Raw genomic sequence first — 25,757 nt, forward strand, 5'->3', positions numbered from 1 at the left:
CATGCTGCTGACCCACCAACACAAGCCAGCAACTCCAGCACCAGCTCAGGAATATCGCTGCAGCTGCTTGTTTCATTTCCACTAGTGTGGCTCTGGGAGCAGAGACACAGAGCTCCCTACCCACATGCTTACAGAAGCCTTCTCTCCCCCATCAGACAATACAAGGGTAGCTCATGTTTAAACGATTAATTTCTGCAATAAGCTTAATGCATGCTGTAAGTGAGACTATGAAACTCCTACAAAATTGCACCTGTTAGCATCTGCTTCCAAGGAATGGCTGGCAGAGCCCTCGGAGAGCCTGATGCCTCCTCAGCACTTAATTATTCATGGGGAGGCTTTCCTCTTCCAAAGCTATGCTCCACTGAAAATGCTGATGCTACTCAGCTCCAAAATGTGATGCATGGCCCATTCTTGTTCTTTGACAAATGGGAACATTGATGCAGATCTTGGGAGCTAAGCTGCAGGAAGGTCCTTCGTGAGATTTGTTAAGATGCTACGTCCCTGGAGACTTATTTTTCCCTTGTGTAGGGATCAGCCAGGGGATGTTCAGGCTCTGATCTACTCACAGCACCCTTTTTCCTGGGGGAGGAAGGAGCACGACCAAGCCACATTTAAGATTACGCAAGGCTTCAAATAAAACACTGCTTATTCTCTGCTGGAAAGGACCACTGGAGAGACCCGCGGGCCCTGGCAAAAAGCACAGCTCAATCCAAAGTGCACACAGCATCCAGGCGAAGCCTGTGGGAAGTGCACTTAAGCTTCATTAGCAAAGGAGGCACCAAGAGACCAAGGATCTCCTCCAACAGCATCAGCTATACGTTAGTTTTTCAGCCCATGAGTGTCCAGCACATATGCTCCAAAAAGGGATTTACTCATCACATGTATATATTCCTCCAGCCAAAGGGGAGATAGTAAAAATGGCCACGGAAACAGCTTATTGGGGTGTTAGATCTCTGTTTCTTCACAAGAAAAACACCTGCTCCTCTCGGTTTCACCATTGTCCAAGCTTTTCATCTTTGCCAAGTGTTTCCCAGGAAAGTCTCAGCACAGTGGTGAGAGGAAAGGACCATGGGCGCCTTCTCCCATGGCAGGACCCAGCTTTCAGTAACACTCCAGGAAATCACAGTCATTCCTCCAGCCCATGGTCCTTGCTACCCCTGTGCACTACAGCCACCCTGCTGCCCCTTTAACTCCCACCTCCAGTGGCACAGACCAGGATTGCTCCAAATACATTTTACAGAGGTATTCGTTGAGGAAATACCAACCAAGCCTCTATTAATTATTCTATGGAAAGATTTGGCTCAAATCAAAGGTCAGGAGTCTGCAGTTTAGCAATATTTGTGAGGCATGATTAACACCCAAGCTAATTTGAACAGAAATGCTGAGAGGACAGGGCAGGCCAGGCAGCAACCTTCCTGCAGGGAGGCAATCCCCTTGCTGCTTCAGCACCACGAGGTGTGCCTGCTCCACCAGGCACATCCACAGCCTCCCCCTGCATCTGTGGATGCTGTTTTGCATGCCTGTGCTCACTGTCATGGAAGGCTTTGAAGGTGTTTGGCGAGCCATGATCTGCGCCGTTTTACAGACTGAGAAACTGAGGCACAACTGTCATGCAACTTTTTGTAAACATATGTTTTTTAATGGATAGCCAGAAAGCTTGTTCAATGGGAAACAGAAAGGAATCCCACCTAATTCCTCTTTGCTGGATGAAGACCTACACCTCCTGACACTGCAGAGGTGAAAGCATGTACCCGATCCTCATCCACCTTCAGAAAAACGTTTTTAGTAATCAAGTAAACCTTTGTCCTCCACCTTTTTGAAGACATTTTCCTTTTAGGTGGCATTAATTAAATGAATAGGATAAATAAATTGCATAGGACCCTGTTAAAATTCAGTATCAGCAGCTCTGGTCCAAAGTCAGTCCCAGAAGCCCAGCTAACATCTACCCCCAAATCCTGCCTGCATCTCTCCTTCTGAACCCAAACTCCACCTATTTCAAAATGCACAGGGGGAAATTCAGCAGCCACCAGGTGACTTACTGCAGATGTAATGAACCCTAACCCTTTCCAACAAAACAGAAAGAGGAAAGATGATCAAAACTTGCTCAAGTACAGCAAATCCCATTGCCCTGTCCACTTGGCTGACCCCTGGTCCCTGGAGGACACAAAGGGCTGTGCAAAACCCACTCACACCCATACGCTTGAGGAGTACTCATCCTTATCATGGTGGACACAAGGGAGGCAGAGCCTGCTCCATGCGGTCAGACACCCCAGTGCTGAAGGTACAGGAGAGCTGGTTTCCCCACCGATTAAAGGCTGGGGATCGGCAGCTGTTTTCTTAGTGCTCGTTCTCTCAAAAGTTTATTTTTAAGGAAATAATTAGAGAGGAAGGAGAGGACCCAGCAAATCTCTGCTCGTTCATCATCTCTAGCAGAGAGTTTCCCCCTCCATGACTCAACCCTCCCGGCTTGCAGCCCAGTGCCTCGTGTCACGGCACACACAGCTTATTTACAGAATAACTATTCAAATGCCACCAGTTTCTGGCTGATCAGTTTATTTGTTGGATTTTTTGTGCGTGTTATTTTTACCCATTTTTAAAAAGGCCCACAAGATAGAGCGTCGCCACAGGAAAGCATCTGTTTATTGCAATGTTTATCTGGCATCAGCAAAAGGCAGAGACTTTCCCCATGCCCAAGGGAGGTGCGTGCCCAGTTTGCGCTCCTTTTAAATGGAAATTAATTTAATTCCTTCAGTGGCCTTGAGAAATCTCAGCCAATTTGACTGCAAGCCTGCTGCAGCCCCATCCTACGCTGGCCTCCCTGGTGGAAGCCAGCAGCCGGGGGATGCTTGGCGGCGGTGGCGAGCAGCTGCTGCAGCCCTCGCACCGAGAGCTCCACGCAGCTCATCCTCAGCACACAATTTGGGCTGGGAAACTGCATGGCCGGCTGGGGACTCCATGATTCAACACTCCCCTGCAGCAGCTTTGGTCTCTCACCAAGGACAGATGTGGCAAAACAACTTTCCCTCCTCTAGGGTCAGCCCACACCTCTCCACTGGTGGCATCCCCGGCTCTTTCAATGAATCAAGCAAACGGCGTGGCCACGTGCTCCCCAAGCCCCTTCAGCAAGAGCTAGTTTTCAAAATGGGAACAGGGCTGCCAAGGGGGAAGCCTCGCCCTACCACCACATTTTAAAAAACTGCCAGCGGAGTTGTTACTTTTCTCCCCAAATCACAGAGCACACCTTGGGAGGCGGTGGGCTGGGTGAGGGAGGGATGCCAAAAACCATTAGTACGACTAAGGGCTTGGTTGGCACTCCCTGGGCAGAGGATCTGTTTTACTGTGTGGTCTCTTCATCCCATTTAACTGCAGGTCCCCAGCATCCTCACGGCCTCCCTTAGCATGCACAGATCCAGGTACTGCTTTCCCTCAGCTCTCCTCAAAGCTCAGGTCCCAGACACCTGCTGCACCCACCACATCTTGTTCATCTGTTCAGCTAAATGCGGTGCTCCCTCCAGGCTCCTAGTGTCCCCACAATGCTTCCAGCACCTGCTTTTCCCTTCTCTCATCATCTTCCCTTGGTTGCTAAAGAGAATGTCTGTAATATTTGTGATTTGGGGATGAGGCACTCATCCTGCTGCAGTTATTAGCCGTTGCCTTGGCAAAACTGTCTGCAGAGATTGTTTTAAGCTACATGTTCTGCATCATCTTGCCTTTAAAGAAAGCATCCCCTTTATGGGGATGGGGAGGAGCAGTCTATGAAGAAATTAACTGAAAAGGGGCTTGTTTTATACCTTCTTGGGATGTACCTACTGATGGCCCACTGTATAGCAACACAAGAGGGAGAAGCACTGCACAGAACCTGATATTGCTTGTGTTCAGCTTCAGGTGGGAGAGTTCCTCAAGAAATACTGAACACTTTCATGACTATCTTTTGCTCCAAGGCAAGATCTAAAACAGTCAACTTGCTGCAACATTTGCACCAGGAGACCATACAAACAAGCAAACCTACCAAAGCCCATTTCCCACATACCACTAAATGTTTGCTTCTGTTCAGACTGCAAAGCTCTGTGCAAAATCCCTCCCCAGCCCTGCCTGTCCCGCATCCTGGGCAGGACAGCCCTTACTGACCTCTGCAAAGCTACCACAATCAAAATCTTTGAAAAAGGTAGACAATGCGGTTTGGGTAGTTTCTGATTTCCGTAATTTAAGAGTTCCCTCTTTTTCTTGAATGCCAGCCAACTTCTAAAGAGCAGCTGCTACTGTAACATGGCAGAAGCCAGGCAGCAGGCAGGTAACTGCAGAGCCATCCAGTTTTCCTTCCAGCTGTCCCAGCAGGGTGCGTGTCTCTGTGACACAGCTGCCCAGCTCCTGGCAGCCTCTCTCCCCAGGGGAGACAGCTCCGTACGCCCATGCCTGTGGAGTTTGTACTGAATGGAAGGGTAGTTTGTGGGAAGGAGACAGAGAAGGAAGCACAAAGTCCTCAGGGGTTGCAGAAGGAGTTTGCTTATTCTGGAGCAACCCTCTTGCAACAAGTTCTGGTGTTCTCAGCTCTCTTTGCTTGGCAGTGGGGTGGCATTAAACTCTCTCAGCTACAGATCCTTTTGATTTCCTTCCTCACTGATAAATCAGGAAATAACTTGATCTGACTCCTATTTCTCGCTGGATCCCAGGCTCAGATGTGCTGGACTGGTTTGTGGGATTTGCAGAAGAGACTTCAAACTGGTCCAGCTTGTGGCTCCTGTGCAAGCAGAAGCCCCTCTGGAGACACATATACAACACCAAAATCGAACGCACAGCTCAGTGAGCTTCCAGAGCCAGCACAGCTTCAGATTCTGTAGTAACCTTAAACTCATTAACAACGCTCCCTGCAGTAACAGCTGTGTGTCACAAAGCCAGCTCAAAATGACTTTACAGTAGCTAATAATAAATCCTTTCCCTGAGCTTGAAACTGAAAATCAAATGGAAAGGAAAAAAAAAAAAAAAAACCCACTCAAAGTTGCTATCTACTGTGTAGATCATTTTTAGAAATACCCATCCTCTGCCCTCCAGTAAGTTCTGTCTTTTTGGGGTCAATCAGTTGGACACTCCTCGTTTATTGCAGAAGCAGATCTGAACTGAAAGTTCTAAGAAAGGGAATAGCTCTAGAGTTAAACAGGGTCAAAATTCAGAACCAAAGCCACTGCCACTTCAAGTCAATGCCTGCTTGCAGCTCATTGCCCTGCTCACATTTAATACCGGTATTTGCAAGGCTGGCAGAGTACCAACATTCCAATCCCCTTCAACTCTGACTTCTCCCATGTCCTCTTTGTCTACATTAGAAATTCCTCCTTTTCCCCTTCTAAAATCAGTCGACACTCCCGTCAAGACATGTCACTGGATAAGGACATTTCAAATACCTCCAACTAAGCCGCCTTTGAACTCTATCCCCTAGCCCATGCTGGCAGCACAGTGCTCAGCAACTTTTGCGCTGAAACTGAGTATCCCAGTTGCTGCCCCCAGTCTTGCATACTTTCCAGGCTGTCAGAGAAAATGCCACCCCAGCCATTTTGGCCTTACCCATGATGGTCACATCATACTCTATCTGGAAGAGTGCCTCCTGGCTGCACTGCCGCAGGATATTGAGGGCGTCAGCGTGGGTCATGCTGTGCAGAGGAATCCCATCAACGCTCAGCAGCCTGTCCCCAATTTTCAAAGACCCTTCCCTGTAGGAACCAACAGGCAAAAATTACTTTTTTTTTTTTTTTTTAATTTATATATTTTTATATGTGTGTGTAGTTATATATAAAGTAAATTACTTTGATCCTGTAAGAGTTGAACACTCTCTGGGACAATAGCTTGGGTTATTTATAGTGTCAGGCCCATCACATTAAATTAGCAGCCTGAGAATAGATAGGCTGCCTCCTGCTTTCTAATATAGCAGCAGCTCTTCATCTGCACAGGGTTAATTAGGTAGCTGCCTCCGGAAGAGGAGTTTCTGGTGTTTAGGTCATAAACCTCACTGTATCTGGTGCTCATAGGCCACGCTATGAGCACCAGATCCAATCTGCCTGCACACCACAGACCCCACACCACCTCTGTAGCACCACAGCACAAGCAAGAGAGGCCTTGGGGTGTCACCAGCAAGGAGGACAAAAAGGACACATGTCCAAAAATGTGGTGAAAGCTGCCCGTCTGTCTTGTGAAAGCAGACACTGGAGGAGCATTACCTGTCTGCTGGGCCACCTGGCCTCACGTAAGTGAGCACCAGCGGTCTGGACTTGTGCCAGTCTTCATGGGCTCCCCCTGTAAGCAAACCGGGAAAGCCGTCAGTCACTGGAGGTTTCAAAGTCTGAATTAGAGTGCTGCGGAAGTAGAGACATTTATCACACAACAGCTGACACAGCTTGAAAGCAATGCAAAGAGTGCCCTAGATTAGGCAGCCGGCAGTCCTTGAAGGCTGCACAAGATGCTCTCCAGGGCACACTTTTGTTTCTCATCTGAGGTTTATGACATTCACTACCTTTCTTTTCTCTTCCTGCTTCCCATGTCACCTCTGCCAGTGATCATTTCTCACCGAAGAAGCCACTAACCTCGTAGCACAAAGCCAAAGCTGTTGCCTTCCTTGTAGAGGGACACCTCGATGGTCTTGGGAATAATGCCAGCACTACTCTCCGGCACTAAGGGAAGAGAGAGAAGCTTGGTTATCCCACACAAGTCTTTTCCATGCCACTCTACAAAATAATATCAAATAACAGCATTAAAACAAAAGTCCCTACCTCCATATTGTATTGTGCCTGTTTGGCGGCCAAAAAAAGTACGAGCCAGACACATGTACCTTCACTAGAGCCAAGCATCATGTTTTGGGATGACTGGACCAGTTCAGTGTTGTACATCTCACCTCAAATTTGTCTTGGATAATACTCTGACATTCAAGTAAAACCCTCTAGTTTATCAACCAGCTTTAATGTGTTCAGTATTACTCAAAAGCCAGAAGCTTCTGCTGCAGATGGAAACTTATTTAAAAAAAAAAAAAAAAAAAAAAGAGCAGCAGCAGCAGTGTAAGGACAGCCACTGGCTGACCTTAAAGAAAATGAAAATCCCAAATCCTCAGCGCAAAAGGTTGAGTGTTTTTTTCCCTTTCCTCCCACATTTTGACTTTAAAAAAAGATTAAGTGAATCCCTTAAACTGATCCTAGGGCAATTTAGTAATGTTATGTTAAATACACAGTACTGTTTAATGTACAAAAGTAAAGAGAAAAAGAAAGAAAACTGTTGCTGTCTCTTGCCGTCCCCTGTTATTTAATGATTTATTGAAGTACTGCTGTGAATATGAGACAATTTCCCAGCCTTCTCTGATGGTACAAGGCATTTTAGCTTAGTCTGCTCCAAAAAGATCAATTCCTAATCTTCAAAAGAGAGAAAAGACCAGGAGCTCGACTTCAGCCTGGCAAGTTGGAGTGAAAGACAACCCGAGCACATCCAGCCAGCCTTTCCCTTTGGCTCAGAAGGGATTTTTGAAACCACTTTCCCCTCTGTCCTCACAAACCACACTGATTCTCACTGCCAAGCTTTCCAAGGACTTGCAACATGCCCCAGTTAGGGTTAAACTAATCCAGAAGATGCAGAGCTGAGGCATGGTACCCCCTCGCAGGCAGGCAGCCCTGAGGACAAGGCCAAATAAACCCCCAAAGCAGCCCCCGCACATCCTGCACAGGATGCTGACAGGGATGCAGCCTCGAAATACTTCAGAAGGGAAAAGCTTGGGGCACAGGCAGATGGGTGATACATACCAAGAAAAGAGCATAAAGCGTCCCCAAATGAGTTAGGAAGCTGTCCAATTTCTGTCCTAAGCAGCCAAGCATGAAGTTCTGCAGCAGCCTTTGGTAAGAGCAGTGGGAGCAGGGAAACCTAAGCTGGTGCTAATGCAGGGCTCGCTTTATTCATGAAAGCGATGATGTGACACAGTGGCCTGAAAACTAGACTTAGACTTGCAAGGTCTCTTCCAAAGCAGGAAATTACAAACTGGGGAGAAAAACTGAAAGCCACAAGCGCAAGCTATTGAATTGCACTATCCTTCTGGTTTTTGCCTGGGGAGAGAGAGGCGAGTGCACACAGCAAGAGCAAACCTTCAGCACAGATAAAAGCACACGAGCAACCAACAATGAACTGGAGCAAAGCAGTAACGGACGAGTCCCTGTACTCTGCAGCGCTTCTTTGTTTGGATGAGTCATAAACAACATCAATAATCTCATCTGTCAGAAGTCACTATTTCAGTGGGTTCTTCCTGCTCATTCAGAACTGGAGACATTTTGCATCGCTGCTATTGATTGAGCCATGCGGTATTGGCACTGCTCCTTAGCTGCTAAGGACAGCTTATCAGATTCCTAATAGCCAGCCTCACAGCTACGCAGAAAGGTTATTAAGAGTTGCCATCTCTGCATGGAAAAACTGAACCATTGGGTTCTGTGGTTTGGGTAAATTTATGTATTTATTTATTTAATTTATCTGTGGTTTGGGTTTGGGTAAATTTATTTATTTATTTACTTTTACCAGGGCTGTATGCGAAAGCTAACTAACGTTTCCAGCAAAACAGAGGGGGATGAAGAACAGAGATTCAAATGATTCAGATTTGTTTTTTACTTCTTAGGGCTTTATATGGTCATCTATATATTCAGTATCTTTCATGTAAAGGCAGCAGCTACAGCAAAGCTATAAAGTTTAAGATGGGTTGCTAGCTGGGGTAAAATGTTTCGATTTCATTAGTTGTGCTTTTGCCTTTTTTATTTTTAGTTTTTCTATTTCTTCTGCCCAGTCATACTCTGATTGACCCTCTGAGTAACTGAGTGAGTAATAACCAGGGAGATCATTTTCACAGTGATGACTGTGATGAAAAATTGTACTGAGGTATTTATTTGTTACAATCAGACCAAAGAAACCAGGGCAAAAGCACAGTCTCCCACATCAGGTCACAAGCCCTGTTTATGAGATCTGGGCCTGCCAGCCTCTGCCAGGGGCCCCTTAGCTCGAAGGCAGATTGCTTCAGCTTCCCTTCTGAAAACACCAAACATTTCAAAGCATCTTGAGGAGTAACTGCACTTGCTGCAGTTCAGAAAAGAGGATCTGGCAATATATGCTTAAAACTGAGTAAAATCTCCCGTAGCCACGCTCCAAAAGGGAAAAAGAAAAACAAGCTGAAGGAGCATCAGGAGGCAGATTGGCCTGTGCTACCAAGTCACTCGGAGGCAAGACAGATCTAATCAGCCATCTCCCGCCGGTGTGCATGAACGGGCACCCACTGTGCTGGAAAAAGCACTCTGCTCTGACCGCACGCAGCTCTGCAACATCCACCGCGAGCAGATGAAGGCAGAACATCACAGTGCCCCCGGACATCGCCTCGGCCACGATGGCTCAAGCACGAGCAAGCCCATCTGCACCCCGGGACAAAGCGTGGCCAAGAAAAGGGAGCAGCATCGTCAGAGGCACCCACCGGCTGGCGGCAGCTCATACTCTACTTCTAGCACTACCCTTTCGCCCACGTTTTTCAGCAGGCTGATGATCTCGTCGTGCCGCAGCTTGGTCAGGTTAATGCCATTCACCGACTTGATGTAATCCCCGACGTTCAGCTGGTCACTTCTGCCAAAAAGGAAAGAGAAAGCAGTGTTAGGACACACAGTGTTACGCTCAAGCTGAACGTGCCTGGTGAACCTTTGGTAACTGCCAAGATTTTGTGAACAAGCCACCAGTATCGGGCTGATCTTAGCTGTCTTATTGCATGTGCTTGCTCCCAGAGAGAAATGCTAAAATCCAAGCCATCTATCTTTCCCACTGGCAAGCGTTCAGAGCTGTACATACAGTAACAATCGCTGTACATGCATTCACAACCTCTCTTTTTGTTGCTCAATTCCCGTTCACATAGAGCAATCGGTCAAAGAGAAGCCTACCAAGAGCTGTCTGAAATAAAAATCCAACAGGAGAAAAGAAAACATCTTGCCTTTTGCCTGTTTTCTACAAAATTGTTCAATTACCCTTTCCCTTCATCTGCTTCTTGGAGCCTTTCTTCTCCCCTTCCTTTTCTGAGCCAGTCATGTTACTTACACACTCAGTATTCAGAACAGATACAATATTAAACCACTTGGCTTGATCAAGATGTATTGTACCATGCAGCTCTCCTGACAAGGCTGCCTAATTTCACAGAATCCCAAATATCCCTACAGAAAATTTCAGAGCATAATTGCACAGAGCATGGGAAATAACTCAAAATAGAAGACATTCGACTTACTGAAGCAACAACTTTGCATTCTGAGATGTGAAAAAAAAAAAAAAGAAGCCGGGTGCCAATTATTTTAATTATAACCATACTCGTTCAGGAGCTAGAACATGCAACTACTACCCTCCAGCTTTCCCATGCTCTCTGTGCCCCATCTCCATTTCTCACCTTGCTGCCAGTCCTCCTGGCCTCAGATTGGAGACCCTTGGCTTTCCATCTTTGTCCGTGCCACCCGAAATGGTTAACCCAAGGGTGCTTCCTTCCTTCTTAATCAGCTCCACGACGGTGACTCCTCTGAACTCTTCTGAAAGATCAGGAATAAAGGCAAGCCCCTCAGTGGAAGGCACATTCCTCCCAGTCCCAAGGAGAGCCTTTTCCTACAGGTGGTGGGAGAGCAGACCTGCGATGATTTATACCCTTAACAGGAAGAGGAAACTTTTCTTTGAATTGGAATTGTGAAAGAGAAGTGTGCCTGGTGGACCTGCAGGAGCGGTGGGAAAGCATTGCATGCGGGTCTGGCAGGCAACACCAGGCAGGGCAAGGCAGGGGAGTGAGGGCTTGTGAGAGGACGAAAACGCTGTGTTTCCAGGGTGCTGGGAGCTGGGCAGAGCCCCAGGGAGATTACCTCAGGAGCTATGTTTTATACGGACCGGGGTGGGTGTTTGGAGGGCTGCGTGGCAGTCACAGTTCCCAGGCAGGAGGATGCTGTGGAGCTGCAGTAGCTGCCTGGATGGACAGAATAGGGTGGATCTTAAATACTGTGATTTAAAAAACATCCTGAGATATCAATGAAGTCAGGAGGTAAAGAACATAACGTAGGGAGGGGTGGGATCCTGCCGTCAGCAGGGGAAGGAGTGGGAGGCACAAACTTCAGTCATTCACAGCAGCGTCTGCACGATCTGCATCTGGTCCATGTCAAACTTCTTCCATGCCAACCACATCTACATCTGCAACTGAAGCCACGAGACACACACAAACAGCGTATGGGCAGGGTCAGGTTTAGGGGATGCACACCCCATGCCTGCTGCACCAGCAGCACTCCTCCATGTGCTGCAGGCAGTGTGTTTTACCTCCCTTTAGTCCAACAAGACACTCTTGCTTCTCCAACACCTAGAATCAAGCCTGACCTGATGCCAGCTTTGATCCCATTACAGCTCACCTCTGGGCTTTACAAAAACAGTGTCCCTAAACTATTTGAATTTAAGGAATTAACGTGAAGGAGGGGAATGAGCTCGTGGGAGAGCCAGCAGCAGCCCAAGGAGAGACCAAGAGCTCTGCTGACTTGGCAGAAGGCAGCTCCACGTTAATCCACACGACGGCACTCGCACTCTGCTCAGAGGCCGACTAGCCCCGGGACAAATGAGATGACTTTCATGCCTTGCCAGAGCCTCCTCTAAGAAGCTTTTGCAGAATTTGTCTACAACATGATCCGTCCACCTCCACTCTCGCTGGGTACTGAAAACCCTCACAGATTTACAGCAGAAAGCCAGCCTCCCTCACGCAGGGCAACCTTCTCCAAAGCCGTGCAGGAGGAGGCGGTGATGGGCACTGGCAGCAAGTGGACACAAGCAGTGCCATGGCTGTGGAACAAAACTCATGCTGCAAATGACCCACGAGCTCATTCGCACAGCAAGCCCCACAAGGCTTAAAGGGAATGCAGAGCAAGGCGGGTTGTCTTAAATAACACACTGACACAGCAGATCTGTGCTCGTGCTTCCCCTCTCTGTCCTCTTTTACTGGGAGAAAACACGTGTCATTTGGCACCACGGTGCCTCACCATTAGCACATTGCTCCTTGTGTAATGCCATCGTGACTCGAGAAATTGCACCTCACTACATCCTGCCATGCGCTACCTGGTTTGTGCAGCACTTCCAAGAACAACCCGTGCACTTGATTAACACAAGTGGAGAACCTCTTTGCAATCTAGCACTGGTCTGGAAGGCTTTCAGGCACTGCTGGGTCCCTTTTTAACGCGGTAACGGCAGCTTGTTGCGGAACAACAGGTCCATAATGTTCCCACTCTTTAAGCTCAACCAGCTTTGACCCCTTGCCAACTCAGTAACTTAGTTCTCCATTCACCAGCCCAGGATCCCAGGGGTTGCCAGAAACTTTGTGGGGCTCCCCACCGTGCTGGAAGGAACGCCATCCGGCACCATCCTGCAGATTTCCTCTCAACTGCAGACGTGACTGATCAACACAGATGGTGCCGCGAGGGGAGATTATTAGCTCTTCAATGGGGTTTAATTTTGATCCTTGAAAAGTGTTTAAAATGAGAACTCCCAGAGTGCAATTACCCATTGTTGTGGGTTCAAGGAGAAATCACTGCTCTGGAAAAAAGCAGGTTCCTGGGATCAATTTATCAAGGTAAGCAATAAGGGACGTCAGCCAAAGCCTCCATAAATCTTCTGCTGCTATTGAAGACTCACACAGATGTGAAAGTGAGCTGGTTAAGCTGGATCTGGTGCTTCACGACACGGCCTTTAAGTGCCATATGAGTAATCTTGGGTTTCTTCTATTGGCATTTATGCCTAGATTTTGCTGTTCAAATGGCAAAAGGGCCCTGTTGCCTCCCCAGGCTCTGCAACATGCAAAACCAAACCTGAGTCATTAATGGTCAGAAGACAAAATCAAGCCCTGAGCTTTATTAGGAAGGAGACGAGCTGCCAGCCTCCCCTTGCCCTGCAAGCCTGATGTGGCAGCACTTCCTCCCTCTCTCCTTTGCCATTATTTTCCTCTTTGCAGGTGTCAGCTGAGGGCAGGAACTGATCCTTCCCCAGCTCACTGTGACCACCATTAACAGCTCCTCACTGGACCACAGTTGCACCAGGCCCGTACCACTCACTGCACTGGCTACTGCCATCCGTTTCTGCCCTCCAGCAAAAGCCTTGCTGTTAGATACACCAAAAAGGGGGGTTACTCTTTTGGGGTAAAGCCAGGTAAAGCGTAATGCATGCCCCGAAGTGTTGGAAGGGTCGGTCCCCTCCTTTACCTGGGATGCTTTGCCTCCTGGAGACCAGGGCTGCATCCATCCCGCCGGAGTCCTTGCTCCCCTTCGAGTAAGGGCCATCATCTGGGGGCAGAGCAAACACAGAAACTGAAATTAGCGTCAAAAGCAACAGACAACAGCAAAAGCACAGCACTGCAAAACGTTCGTCCTTGTTGACACTGGAAGTAGGATCAGGACCTCATCACAGACTGTGGAGGAGAAAAATCACTGCCAGCCCTGGCTTCTTGCTGCATCACGGGGGCTCTCCAGCCTTTTAGGGAGGGAGGGAAAGAAACGAGGCAGCAGTGGTGCAATAACATTATCTGATTTATTCCTCTGGGAGCTAATCCGTTAGGAGAGAACGAAATTTCCTTGCTCCTGTAATTATGTGGAACAGCTGAGGACAGGGAGAGCCGTGGCATTAGTCTCACAAGTTTTAAGCCTGTCATTATGCTTGTGAAGAAACTTATGGTCTCTGGAAATGGAGTTATACATCTGGACACTAACAGGGCTCTAAATCACTACACTTGAACGAAATTGCCTATTCTTATAGATCCCATTATTTCAAAGTCACATTTTCCTGCTGCTGTTCCAGCCTCTGTACAGTACAGAGAGCACCTTCTCTTAAGTGACTTAAAAAAAAAAAAAAAAAGGCAGAAGAAGGAGAAAATAGCGTTATACACTGTAAATGCAGTGTGGCATGATTTGAAATTTAAATGTAAAATATTGAAATATCTCTGTATTCTCCTGTTGGAAGACACCTATCTTGCAGAGAGGTTATTTGCAGAGAGGGGAGCATGCCTCTCCACATTTAATTGGCATATATCTAAAACGACTGTTTTTCTGGCATTTCCTAAAAAGCTGGGGCTTCGTCAAGCAATAATTTCCAGTAACTACACAGTATCAGATAATTCCCGTTCTCAGTGCCCACATTCCTGGATTGCCCTTCCCAATCCTCCAGTAGCTGTGCAGGTTTACAAATTGTCTGTGGCAGTTTAAATACAGATTACCAAAAAACCCAGCCACATGCTCCTGTCCACAGCCCTCCAGTAACTCCTATTTCAGTTACTGAGGAGTTTTTGTCTCGCTGTGTACAAGGGGAATAACAACTTCTGTTCCTTGGTCTGTACACAGAGCAACCAGAACAGCCCTCTGTCCCCACAAACAGACAAATGATGGTGTAAACTGAAGCATGTGGGTTACACTGAAACCCCAAGAGCTGGAGTTTACTCAAGGGCTTGAGCATTTTTAAGAAGTGAAATGAAACAAATTTCCATGTAAGGTAGTTTCCAAAAAGGCAAAAAACACACACATGTATTTTAATTCTTGATGCCCCAGCCGAAGGAACTTCACAAGTTGACAAAACTCAGTGAAACATTCTGGCTGACCCAAACCTGTATTTCTAAGCATAAAAAGCTTCAGCTGAAAAATAAGCACCCTTCAGTTTTTCAACCCAAGTTGAGCAGCCCATAGGAGGATAACATGGATGTTCAGACCTTAGATTTTTCTCCCGTGTCAGTTTGAAGGCTTTTCCACCAGCATTAAACTGAAGATTTTTAATAAAGCAAGAATCAGCACTTGGCACTAGACCATCACCAAGCAGTGCCAAGTCCAACAAACACTGAACCGTGGTACCCAAGCAACCAGGACCTCTGCAAAACGAGGGGAGAACAAGGCTCTGCCTTTCAAAAGGAGGAGAAAACACTGTCCTGACCATGGAGATCTCTCAGCATGATACAGTGCTGACAGCGAAACCAGCAGCTATGGCTTGGCTGTAACAGCAAGAGCCAAGTCAAGGCACTGACTTCAGATGGGTGCTGGTGCAGCCTGGCATCAGCTCTAGGAGCAGAAAGCCTGAAAATTAAATTTGCATTGTAACGGCAATGGCCTTTTGGGTGATGTGGAAGTCACGGACAAGGTTAATCTGAGCTTAATGACTCTGGAAAGTTTAATTTACTCATGGCAGCTTGGCTCCAGCACGCGAGTTTATAAAAACAAAGCGAAGCCACCTGCCATCTCCTCTTCTGTAGATGTTCAATAACGATAACGATTCAGAGCTTTTACTCTCTACCTGTGTTGGCCATGTTCATTTTAATTTCTCTCTCCAGCAGGTTTTCCTAATGTCCTGCCTTACCCTTGCTGTCACCCCATGCCTTGCACAACTGCAGAGTCAGAAAAGCGGGATGCTTTGGGAGTACACAGCAGGCATCCCCCAGAGGAGCAGCAGGACACCGATCCCACTGCTGCCTGCACACTCCGCTCAGCCCAGGGGCCTTCACCTCCCTTCATTTCTCTCCCACGTGCAGGAGCATGTTGGAGGACAAACCTCAAAACAGCAGCTCAGGACACCCACACGAGGTTGCTTTTTCAGCACCAGAGCTGGGTCTGCAAAAGGCACCTGCAAAATTCCCTGGGACCCTCGCTTTCCATGCAAGAGTGCTGCCCTGGGTAGCACACCTGAGGCAGCAATGCTCCGAGGATGATGGGAACCCTGCACTCCCGGGGAGCCACGCAAGATGGTTCGGAGCCAGCTCCATAATCTGTTGGCAGAGGGAAGCAGTCAACCATCTGCTTCGCATAAACACACCGCCCTGGACCAGACAGCCACCGGCGCTCCTCTGCGCTTCGCTTCCCCATCGCAACCCCAATCCCTATTGATAAGCAACCCCGTTTTGCTGTCCCCCTCTCGGCCCAGGCACAGGCAGGCAGACGTGGCTGCTACTTCAGCAAGTCAGCAGCTTGCCCATGAGCCACCCGCTCCCCCTGGTAGCCCAGAGCTGGGACCCACGCTGCTGGCAATTTGCACCAAGCCCCCCGCGTCCTCGGCCGCCGGCTGGGCTGGCAAATAGTTAGCACCACAGCTCCCCTTCCCTTATCACTTCTCCCTTCCAAATCCAGTTGATTATGCTAAAAATATTTGTGTTTTTTTTTCACTCATTATCTGGCTAAAATGTTTGAAGAGGAGAGGAAGCTGCCACATGCCACCTGCCGAAGTGCGAATTGGCATTTGCTCGCATTAGCATCCCCGCCGCGCGGCTCTTTGTTCATTTTCAGCCCATTTCCTGCTCTGCCACTCAAGCTGGTATTAACGGGGACACTTTGGGGGGGATTACTTTGGGTTTTAAAAGAAGGAATTCCAGCTCTTTTTGCTCTCTCCCTGTCATTTCCCCTGCCTAGCACAGCACCGCCTCGGAGGGAAGGCAGCAGCCTCTCTGCTCACCCAGCCCAAAGGCAGCGCCAACCAAAGCACTGAAAATTCATGAATCTCTCCAATCCCTAAAATCAGAATATAATGTATTTTTTTTAAGCCTGTTCAGATTCTTTTTTTTTTTTTTTTTTTGCAAGCAATCCATGCTGGAGCCATTAGAGGTACATTTTTTGACCTTTTTCTCTCCCACCACACAGGCCAAGTTTTTTCCAAAGAAAATATTCTGTAATGAGTGTTTTCAAGCAGCGGTGTTGGTGCCAGCCCTACACCTGTCAGAAAAGCTCACCAGGTACATAAGACTCTCAATAAAACCGAGTGCAAAACACTTTCCATACGCTGATCCCATAAGGGTCTGTGTCAATATGGGAAAGTTCCCCTAAGTTCTTTTTTTGTCATTTCAGTGACCTCCTACCAGCAGGGAGAGGAGAGCTCCTTGTCCCTGGCCCTACACACACAGCCCTGAGATTTCCTTCCCTGCAGCAAGTGTTGTGGAGTCGGAACATATCTCATACAGTGCCAAAAAAAAATAAATGAGGAGATAATCCCACCTCGTTCCCTCAAAAACAAACTTGACAGGTGAAGAAGAGAAGGAGAAACATCCCCTGGCTTTAGCTGAAGTTGCAGCTTTCCCTAGTTAAATTCCCAGTGAGATGTGAGCGCAGGCACCAGGATCCTCTGTCATCAGACACATCTTAAGAAAACCTCTGCAAAAAAATAAGCTTCCTCGGAAAGAGCACTGATTTAGGAGTTCATTATCCCTGCCTGTGGGGGGAAAAAGGAAGGGTTTTTCATTTAGAAGAGTTATTAGTCTGTGTTATTAACACAGATCACTTCTTAATGAATCTCGTCACCGGCTAAACAAGGCTCTGGGACAATTAGGCTTCCTGTCTGCCACTTGTTCGGATTCCTCGATCGTTTGAAGACAGTTCCCGCAGAGAAAGTGCATTAATCTTGTGGGAAGACCAAGAGGTAAAACTTCCCATTTGTTTAATGGAAAAAAGACAGTTGGAGACAGTTATTTCACCATAAGGCAATTGCACTCCTTGTTTAGAGAAATGAACACTAAAACAGCGTTCAGAACCAAGTGCTATTCATGCTGACGCAAGCCAGTATTTTTTGCTAGAATAAAAGCCCAGGGCTGGAAGCAGGAACCCAAACGACCAAAACTAAGTGGGATTTGATCCATTTTGAGGAGTTATTTCTGCAAGTCAGAGGAGGAATTCAGCTGCAGACAGATAAGGAGCAGTGAGGGGTGTGTGAGAGGGGGTCAGGTAGCTGGTGACACCTCCAGCTGCAGCCTCCTGGCTGCTGCTCTCCAAGGCACGGGGTTTTTAAGTTAGCTGAGTGCCTGAAGATGCAGACATGGGATTGAAAACTAGATCAGAATCATCTTTCCGTACCTTTAGGCACCTTTGGGTTTGGTTTTAAGGCTCTATGCAACCAAAGCTCCCTCTCAGGGGACGTTGGGTTCTTTCAGCATCGCCGTGCGGGTGGGGATGGCTGCGTTAGGTCTGTGTGAGAGCAGCACGGCGGTGGCTGCCCGGCTCCCAAGGGCTTAGCACTTACCACAAGAGGAAAGCAGGCACAAAGAGGCAAGGGCATGAAAATAAAAAGCCCATTTTCAATGCTGTTACAAATAGGTTGCACGAAGGTAGTTAATTATAGTGTCCAAGGCAGCCCAAGAGCTCCCACCATGCCTCTGCTTCAGCCAGGAGTCTGATTCCACAACAGATCCCACCCTCCTTGGAGGGTGGCTGGGATTTTCTTCTGCTCAATTAAGTCCAAAACTCCTTAGGCCCTTGGAAAAGTCCTATATGAGTTCACATAAACAGAACCCAAACAAATGTTAGAAAAAAAAAAAAAGAAAAGAAAAACCAAACCTGCTAGGGATCTCCAGACTGCGTTTCATAGAATACTGCAAGAGTTGAACTAGAGTTCGTGCTTCCGCCCTACATAAAACCAGCCCAAGCATACAGCAACAAATATTCTCAATCCTTAGGCAAGGCAGCTCATGCTCCTGCAATGTGCTTAAAAACAAGAGAGAAGTCACTAAAGCTTTGGGATTCCGCAGCACAAATTTATTTTGATGACAATGACTGTAGTGCTGACTGCTTCCAAAAGACAAATAATAAATAAACGCAACCTTTTAAAAGACACGCTATTTTCTTCCCCTTTATTCTCCAGGATTTGGGAGTACAGCAGCTGAAAAACCCAGTGCCCGTCACAGATCTCATCTCCACCTCCATCACAGAGCATCTGCAACGCAGCTCAGCCCCAGGTGGGGGTTTGAAATGCTTCTTCCCTTCTCTGCACCAGGCAGATTATCCAAGAAGTGTCCCCTGCTCGGTGAGCTCAGACTGAAATAAGCTGAGCTATTTTGGGAGCTGCCCCTCCCTAATTTCATAAATCTACGTACCGCCGCACCTGTGGCACACATGGCAGGGGCTGCCTGGTGCTGAGAATTGCCTCGTAATTTTCCCTTCAGTGGCAATAAAGCCCCTTACGGCACGCATTCGTGAGTTATGCAGAAGACAAACGAGGGCTCGGGGAAACGTTTCCTCTTTGACTTTTCTTACCACAAATTATCCGAGAGCACAGCCAAAGAGGACGGTCGCACCATATACAATACCTGTGCTTGCTGGAACTAAGTCCTTGCCCCGAATAAGACAACTGACCTTCCTCCCGTTTTCCCAGCCATTCTGGTGAAGAAAAAGAAAATGTCCCAAGAGCGTCACCAAAAGGCTACTGGTACCTGTGCCAGCCCCACTGCAGTGACGCTTTGCTCCCTTCCCTGGGGTGGGAGCATGCCTGCAAGCAGAGGTTGCTGTAGCATCTCCTCCTCCTGCTTGTGCAGCCTTTGCTCCTGGCATCAGAGCCAGGAGAACCTGTCCAAACTCTGAGGTTATTCCAGGAGGAAGCCGTAAGTCTGAATTCCCCCTCCCTGATACACACAGCACGAATTCCATCTCCCCACGCCCTCTGCGTCTCCCCTTCTTTTCTTCTGAAGGCTGCATTCATTTATCTACCAGCCCTTCTAAGGCACGTATAATTTCATAACCACCTGCTGCTTTATTCTCAGGAAACGGATCTGTAAAAGATACAATAGCCTATTGTTCAACAAACTCCGTGCTTTGTTCCTCTTTTTTTTTTTTTTTTCTTTTTAATAAGAAACCAAAATTACTTTTAAAGGAACAATTTGTTTCAAGCAACCATTTCCAAGCAGAAGTGATGTCGATAATTATTTGCATAGCAGTAGCCGTTATGAGACCAGGCTATGGGCCACAACATGCCTCTGTTACCAAGCAGGTTGGCTTCCAGGAGATATCAGGGCGTGCTTCTTCCCCCTTGCAAGCCCTCAGCATGTTCCTAACCCTGATGGATGAAGCCTCCTGCGTCCCATAAGGAAGTGAGAACAGAATTTTAACATTTAATAAATCAGGAGATCTAATTTGTGTGTGTGTGTGTGTGTGCGTGCACAAAGCCCATTTCAGTTGGCTCTGCAGTGAAGCCAGGCTTTGGAAAGATTTAACTCAACTTTCACAGGGTATCAGATACCTCCCAAGGGCTGATCCGAGCCCCATCTGATAAGAACAAATGCTGGACCCAGCTGGCAACACCAAGACGAAGTACTCCTCCTGCTTTCTTTAAATACACGGCATTCCATAAAAAAGCATAAAAAGGGAAGAAATGGGAAAGATGTGATTTAAGAACCTGCAGCCAACCTGCCATTACAGCCTTGTTTTCTTATAGCAGAGACATTGCACAGTGCACTGTCTGCCACCCGTTAGGCTTTGGAAGCCATCACAGAGCAACTTGGTCGAATCAGTGTATCGGAAGGAGGGTGCAGTAGAGGACCTGGAAGCAGCTGGTAATTTCCACTCGAGCTATACTGAAAGAAAAAGGAAAATACTTGAAAAAGTGACTCAAAAAATTTTGTTAAACACATATCCTTTTTCTTTTTTTTACTTGATATTCTATGAAAATTAACTTTGCAGGCTGTCTGTCCCTCCATCCATCTATTGTCCTTTTGCACCTTTGGAAGCCAGTGGCCAATATCCTTCAACCTGGTAGAGAGGGAGGGAGAGCCGTCTGAATGGGAATTATAGTTCTGTAACTTTCATTACAACTGTGTAGAGTAGGAAAGTCCCAAAAAATCAAAGCAAAGAGAGCTGCTGCGCAAATAGCTCTAGACCAGCCTCACCACCCACCTTCTTTTATGTGGTAAGGATAAGAATAAGGGATATTGGATGCAGAACTGCTGAAAATTAGGGTTCATTTGTTCTTCTGCTCGCAGAGATTATATTATTGTTCTGCCGTAGGCTGGGGTTTCTTTTCTTTCTCTAATTTAAAAATATCAAGGACAACTCTTCCCCCATCCTGGTGAGGATACGCTCCGTGCATTATTCAGGTTCACTAACAGCTCCTTGAAGGACCGCATGGGCTGGGTCCTTAGCACAAACAGCTTTCCCCATACGAACCCAAAACATCTTCACCTTCATCCATCTCTTCCAAAACATCCTAGAAAAAGTCCATACGAAAAAGGTCCCTTTCGAAAAAGGTCCCTTTTCACCCAGTGAGCCCTCTTCACTTCCATTTTCTTAAGCACTCCCCAGCAAGATTTGCATTTCTAATGTACAAGAACTGAAATACAGAAAGGGAGAGAGAGACTTCCCAAAATCCCTCTCACCCTCCCAGGTAAATTATAGGCAGCTTCATCCCTTTATGTTTATGAACGAGGTGCTGGCAGGGCACACTACGCACCTCCTCACCCCTTGCAGGTCCCATCCACATGTGCGCACTCAGTATGTGCAATAATTTTGTGCAAGAGGGATAAGAATAGTGCAGAAACCAACTCGATGAGATTATTATTTCTCAATGGTTCTACTGCCTGAAATGATGTTATTAAAGTTACATTTTCCAGTCAATTTTGCAATTTCTTTTGTTAAGCAGTATAGACTGTACTGGGGAGAGCCCAACAATAAGCTAGGAAGATGAAATATTGCTGATCTCCTGATTGTGTTATCTGAAGAAACTACCTTTCCAAAGTAAAAAATTAAAGAGGAATAAGGTACATTTTCAGACTGATCTTTTGTGAAAGTTATCCAAGTGAGCAATTGTAATAGGGTGAGAAATGACCAATAAAGGCTGAAGCCGTTCCCAAGGAAGAATGCCTCTCTAGACACAACTGGGTTTATTAATCCAGGCAGCAGGCAGCAGTAAATCCTAGCTGGCAAGGGAATACAATTCTCCCTATTAACTCCAAGCAAGCTTCCAAACTTTTTCTTGAATATGGAGATGGATAAGAAACACAGCCGGCTGAATCCAAATCCTGGGGAGTTCCCTTCTTTCGAGCAACAAATACCCTACTAAATGACTGTGGAGAGAAATCAAATAAAAAAAGACAGCTCTATTGTGGCTTTTCAAGCAGATGGAATTAAATACTGTCAGTTTATTAGACCATAGCACCCAAATAATTGGTGCCATCTAAACCTAGCGGCCACTACTACCTGCTTGTTTAAAAGCCCTGGAGTTCGTCAAAAAGCAGAACCAGGCTTTGTTTTAATGAAAAACATCACACAGCTGCTTTCACTGCACAGGGGTTGGCACTGAGCTGCCTCCCTGCTGGGAAGGTTTGTCTCAAGGCACACGCAGGCAGGTAAGCTTTTATTTTGAAGACATCAATAGTTAAAACTTATAAATGTCCATAGGGCAAAATGTTCTGTTTTCTGAGCAACAAATATTTACTCTTTAGGAAGAAAACCAAACCAACCAACCCTAAAACCTGGTTAGGCCAGATCTGGCTTACCTAACGCTGGGTGTGCACGCTGGGAGGTGCAGGGAGGAGATGGGGAGGCAGGATCCAGGTGCCACCAGCAGCGCTGAGCATGCAGCACCCTTGTGTCATGGCCAGGGTGTGAGAGCACGGCACAAGTCAGCAGCATGGGGAGGGCAGGACGGGGGAGTCAGGATTTCTACCTTTTGAAATGGAGATCAACTTGCTGCAGTGATGGCGATAAGAAATTCTTTGACCTGTTTTGCTTTGCCAAGCTCTGTTTTGGTCCCTGTGATCTCTGCATTAAAAGCGGTACCTTTTGTCTTCCATCCTCCGAGGTCTCATCAAAGACCAGTTGAATCATGAGGTTAACTTCCTGGTGGAAAGAAAACTGTTTCTAGCTCCTGTCTCCCACATCTTTCTGGCCCCAAAGTCTCCCAGGAAGGGAGGGAATGAGCTTCAGGACCACAAAGTAATGCTGCACTGAAGAGAAGAGGGAAAAGCAGTCTGACCTCTGTGCCCACTCATGGGGTAAGAGCACATAACTCCTTAATGGAGAGACAGGAGAGCCAAAAATTGGGAAAGAAAGCTGTAGAAATTCAGCCTAGATGAGGGAATGTGTGTGTGTGTCCTCCCTTTGCACCCCATGAAAAAAATTAACCTCCTGGACATTGTGTTACTGAGTGCCTTATGACGGATGGGCATCTATCTAAAAATCATTCGGCACCCCTGTGACAAGGGATTTGGAGCATGATTCACAGTAACTGGCCTAAGCTCTTTGACCTGTACAATGCAGGGGTGAGACTGGGCTGTGAATGGCTCATTTGGGCTGAGAACAATCTGGTCTTAAAAAAAAAAAAAAAAAAAAAAAAAAAGAAGATGGCCATTTGGGCTGAGGCTAGCTGAAAAGAGAAAACACAGTTCAGTAAAAGGTCATTTTCATCCACAGCTCTTATCCGTGATTCTGGCCAGCTCGGATCTTGAGATCCCACCCCCACCTGAAGAAGGAGGATACGTCAGTGTTTCTCCAGCAGAGCCAAAAATCAGTGAGTGCCCAGGTTCCCTGCGCTACCTTTCTCTGCTCTGAGAGGAAAACCACAATACCCCTCCCCAACAGATACACAGAGAAGAAGGAAAGAGACAGCATGAGCTCTGAAAGAGGAAAACACCTTCTTACTAGGGAAAAAGCCCCTTCTGTGCTAATCTCCAGGAGCAACATCAGTTGGACATCAGCAGCCCATGCACCAGCAAGATTTAACAAGGGGTGTGCAAGGATAGCCCCTCGTGCTGGCTGTGAGGAAGGTCACCCTGCCCCTGTCCAGGCTGCCCCCAGCTACAAACCCGCACTTGTGCAAGGAAAGGACCAGGAGATGAAATGAAGAACCAGATCTAAGAGACTTGCTGTGCCAGGTCAAGAGGTGGTGGAGACTGCTGCAGGTTTGAATCAATCTCAGGGACAACAGCAAGTAGAAAATTTGTGCAAATCCCAAGAAAACAAAATAAAGCAAAAACAGAACATCAGAACATCAGAAAAAACAAACAGGCAAATGAGGCAACAGAAGAGATGCACTTCAATGCAGCAACATTTAATAAAAGCTTGAGCAAGGGGTCTAGGGGTGAACTGAGAAAACAGATTTATTTAAGACCTAAAGGATGCCATCAGCACTAGCATGAAAAAAGTCAAACTATGAGAAGCAGGTATCAAAGCTGCCCATAACCTTATTTGCTACTGCCCTGATCTCACCGCCTCAGCAAGGCTATGGCTTCAAAAGCAGCAGTGAAAAATTAGAACGGTCTGATGAACCAGGACAACCCTGGTTCTTTTTGAGGACCCCAAAGACAGCCAGGACCGCTGGCAGATTGCATCCTAAGAGAAGGCACGCAATGCAGGAGGCTGCAAATCAGGTGCTTCATCCTGTATTTGCACAGCATTCTGATGCAAAGTGTTTAAAAACCGGTGGGAGTCAAGAAGTAAGCAGCAGCAGGCAGTGTTAACTGTTTGAAAGGAAAGATTTCCGGCAGACTCATTTCAGACTCGTTTCCAGCTTATCCCTAAAGCTCTGCTAAACCTTACTAAGACTTAAGTCCCGTAAATGTGATTCTCCCCTCAGTGTTTAGCCGAGTAGCAATGTTTCAGAAAAGGTAAATAGCAAGTCGTGGGAGTTGGATTATTCATTCATGTGGTGAGAGCCGTTATATATGAACATATACAGATGTTCCCACTTCAGGACTGATCTAAACATATGTAGATTTCAGACCCTGACACACAAACCATCCATTATGCAGTGGCCCATGTGCATGCCTGGGCTGCTTTTATCTTCAGCTGTGTCAGGAGGCTTCACAGGAGCTGTGCAAGAGATGGAAGAAGCTTACAGTTAAAAGACTAAAGGAAGTTTAAGGAAGAGCCTTGCTTAAAATGAAAGGAGGGAAGGAGAAAGCGAGAAATCAAAGAGCCAGGGACTATCAGATTTAGCAGGACAACAAGATGAAATAAGGAAATTTCAAAGCTCAAAGATATTTGATGTTGGAAATGGTGTGGTCTGACCCCATCAACCCAGCTGTTAAAAATTTACCTGAAGAGCCCATTAAATCTTGCATCCAGCAAGCCCTGCTCCTGCTTTTACCCCTCTTCTTGCTCCCCCTGCCTTGCCCTGGCTCACTTCCCATCCTCCAAACAGGCGGATGTCCAGAGAGCAGCACAGCACCACCGCGACGAAAGCGAGCATCTGCTTAGTATGAAAAATGGACAAGACCCCGCTCCAGAGGAGTTATTAATGCACTCCAGCTGTTTTATAGCTGCCTTCATCCAAATGGTTGTCTGCTTTCCAGTTGCTTCACATCGTACGGGTAGCACAAAGCAGGGGGAGAACACAGACTCAACTACAGCCAGCACAGAAATTCCCAAAAGGCATGGAAAATCCTGCTGGAAATCAGAACACATTGCTGCAAGCCGGTCTCCGCCACCCTCTGAAAGGCTCACAAGAGATACGCTCGTGAGCACCATTCTGAGCAAACGGGGACAGCCTCGGGATTTTCACGCTGAAATCCTGCTCTTCGCAGAATCTGAGCCGCACGGTCCTGTGCATTAATTTTCCCTTTGGGTTTTTTGGATGTTTAAAATCCAAAACTGCCCCAGCCAAAGGGGCTGGAGGAGCACAGATCCGAGAAGATGTCAGTAAGATGTCTCTGAAAAGGCACAGCTGGGAGTTGTGCAGCTCACGGACGGTAGGAAGTGACAAGGAGATCAGGGAAAATGTAGGTGTAACTAAAAACCGCAGAGTATCGAGGAGAGAGGAGACTCATGTCAGGAGCACAGCCCATTAAGTGTAATGCTTCACATTATGCTTCCCAAATATGCACTTAATTTTGATTCAACAAGCCACTTGTGCTAATAAAAATTAAAACCAGCAGGTTCTGTCGAGTGTGTAATAGACGTGTGGAAGAGCAGCGTGCTCAGGTATTCCTAAAATTAACTACAAGTACAAAGCCCAACTACTTTCCTAACCCCAGGGAAGCCTGGGCACGCTGCATAAATCACCACCCA

General features: G+C 47.0%; 1 protein-coding gene across 2 annotated transcripts in view; it reads right to left on the bottom strand.

The window, feature by feature from the left end:
- GRIP2 (glutamate receptor interacting protein 2) overlaps nucleotides 1-25,757 on the bottom strand; it is a 77,806-nt gene that overhangs the window by 43,207 nt on the left and 8,842 nt on the right. The window contains exons 2-7 of one of the 2 annotated variants that reach the window (XM_084292664.1): nucleotides 13,236-13,316; nucleotides 10,415-10,550; nucleotides 9,467-9,612; nucleotides 6,570-6,656; nucleotides 6,207-6,282; nucleotides 5,557-5,702 (exon numbers count right to left, since the gene is read on the bottom strand). In XM_084292664.1, coding sequence (XP_084148790.1) covers nucleotides 5,557-5,702; nucleotides 6,207-6,282; nucleotides 6,570-6,656; nucleotides 9,467-9,612; nucleotides 10,415-10,550; nucleotides 13,236-13,316 — 672 coding nt within the window. The remainder of the gene's footprint in view (nucleotides 1-5,556; nucleotides 5,703-6,206; nucleotides 6,283-6,569; nucleotides 6,657-9,466; nucleotides 9,613-10,414; nucleotides 10,551-13,235; nucleotides 13,317-25,757) is intronic. The other variant, XM_084292665.1, reaches the window with a different exon arrangement.

Source organism: Netta rufina (assembly GCF_964035555.1).
Source record: "Netta rufina genome assembly, chromosome: 10".
NCBI lineage: Eukaryota > Metazoa > Chordata > Aves > Anseriformes > Anatidae > Netta > Netta rufina.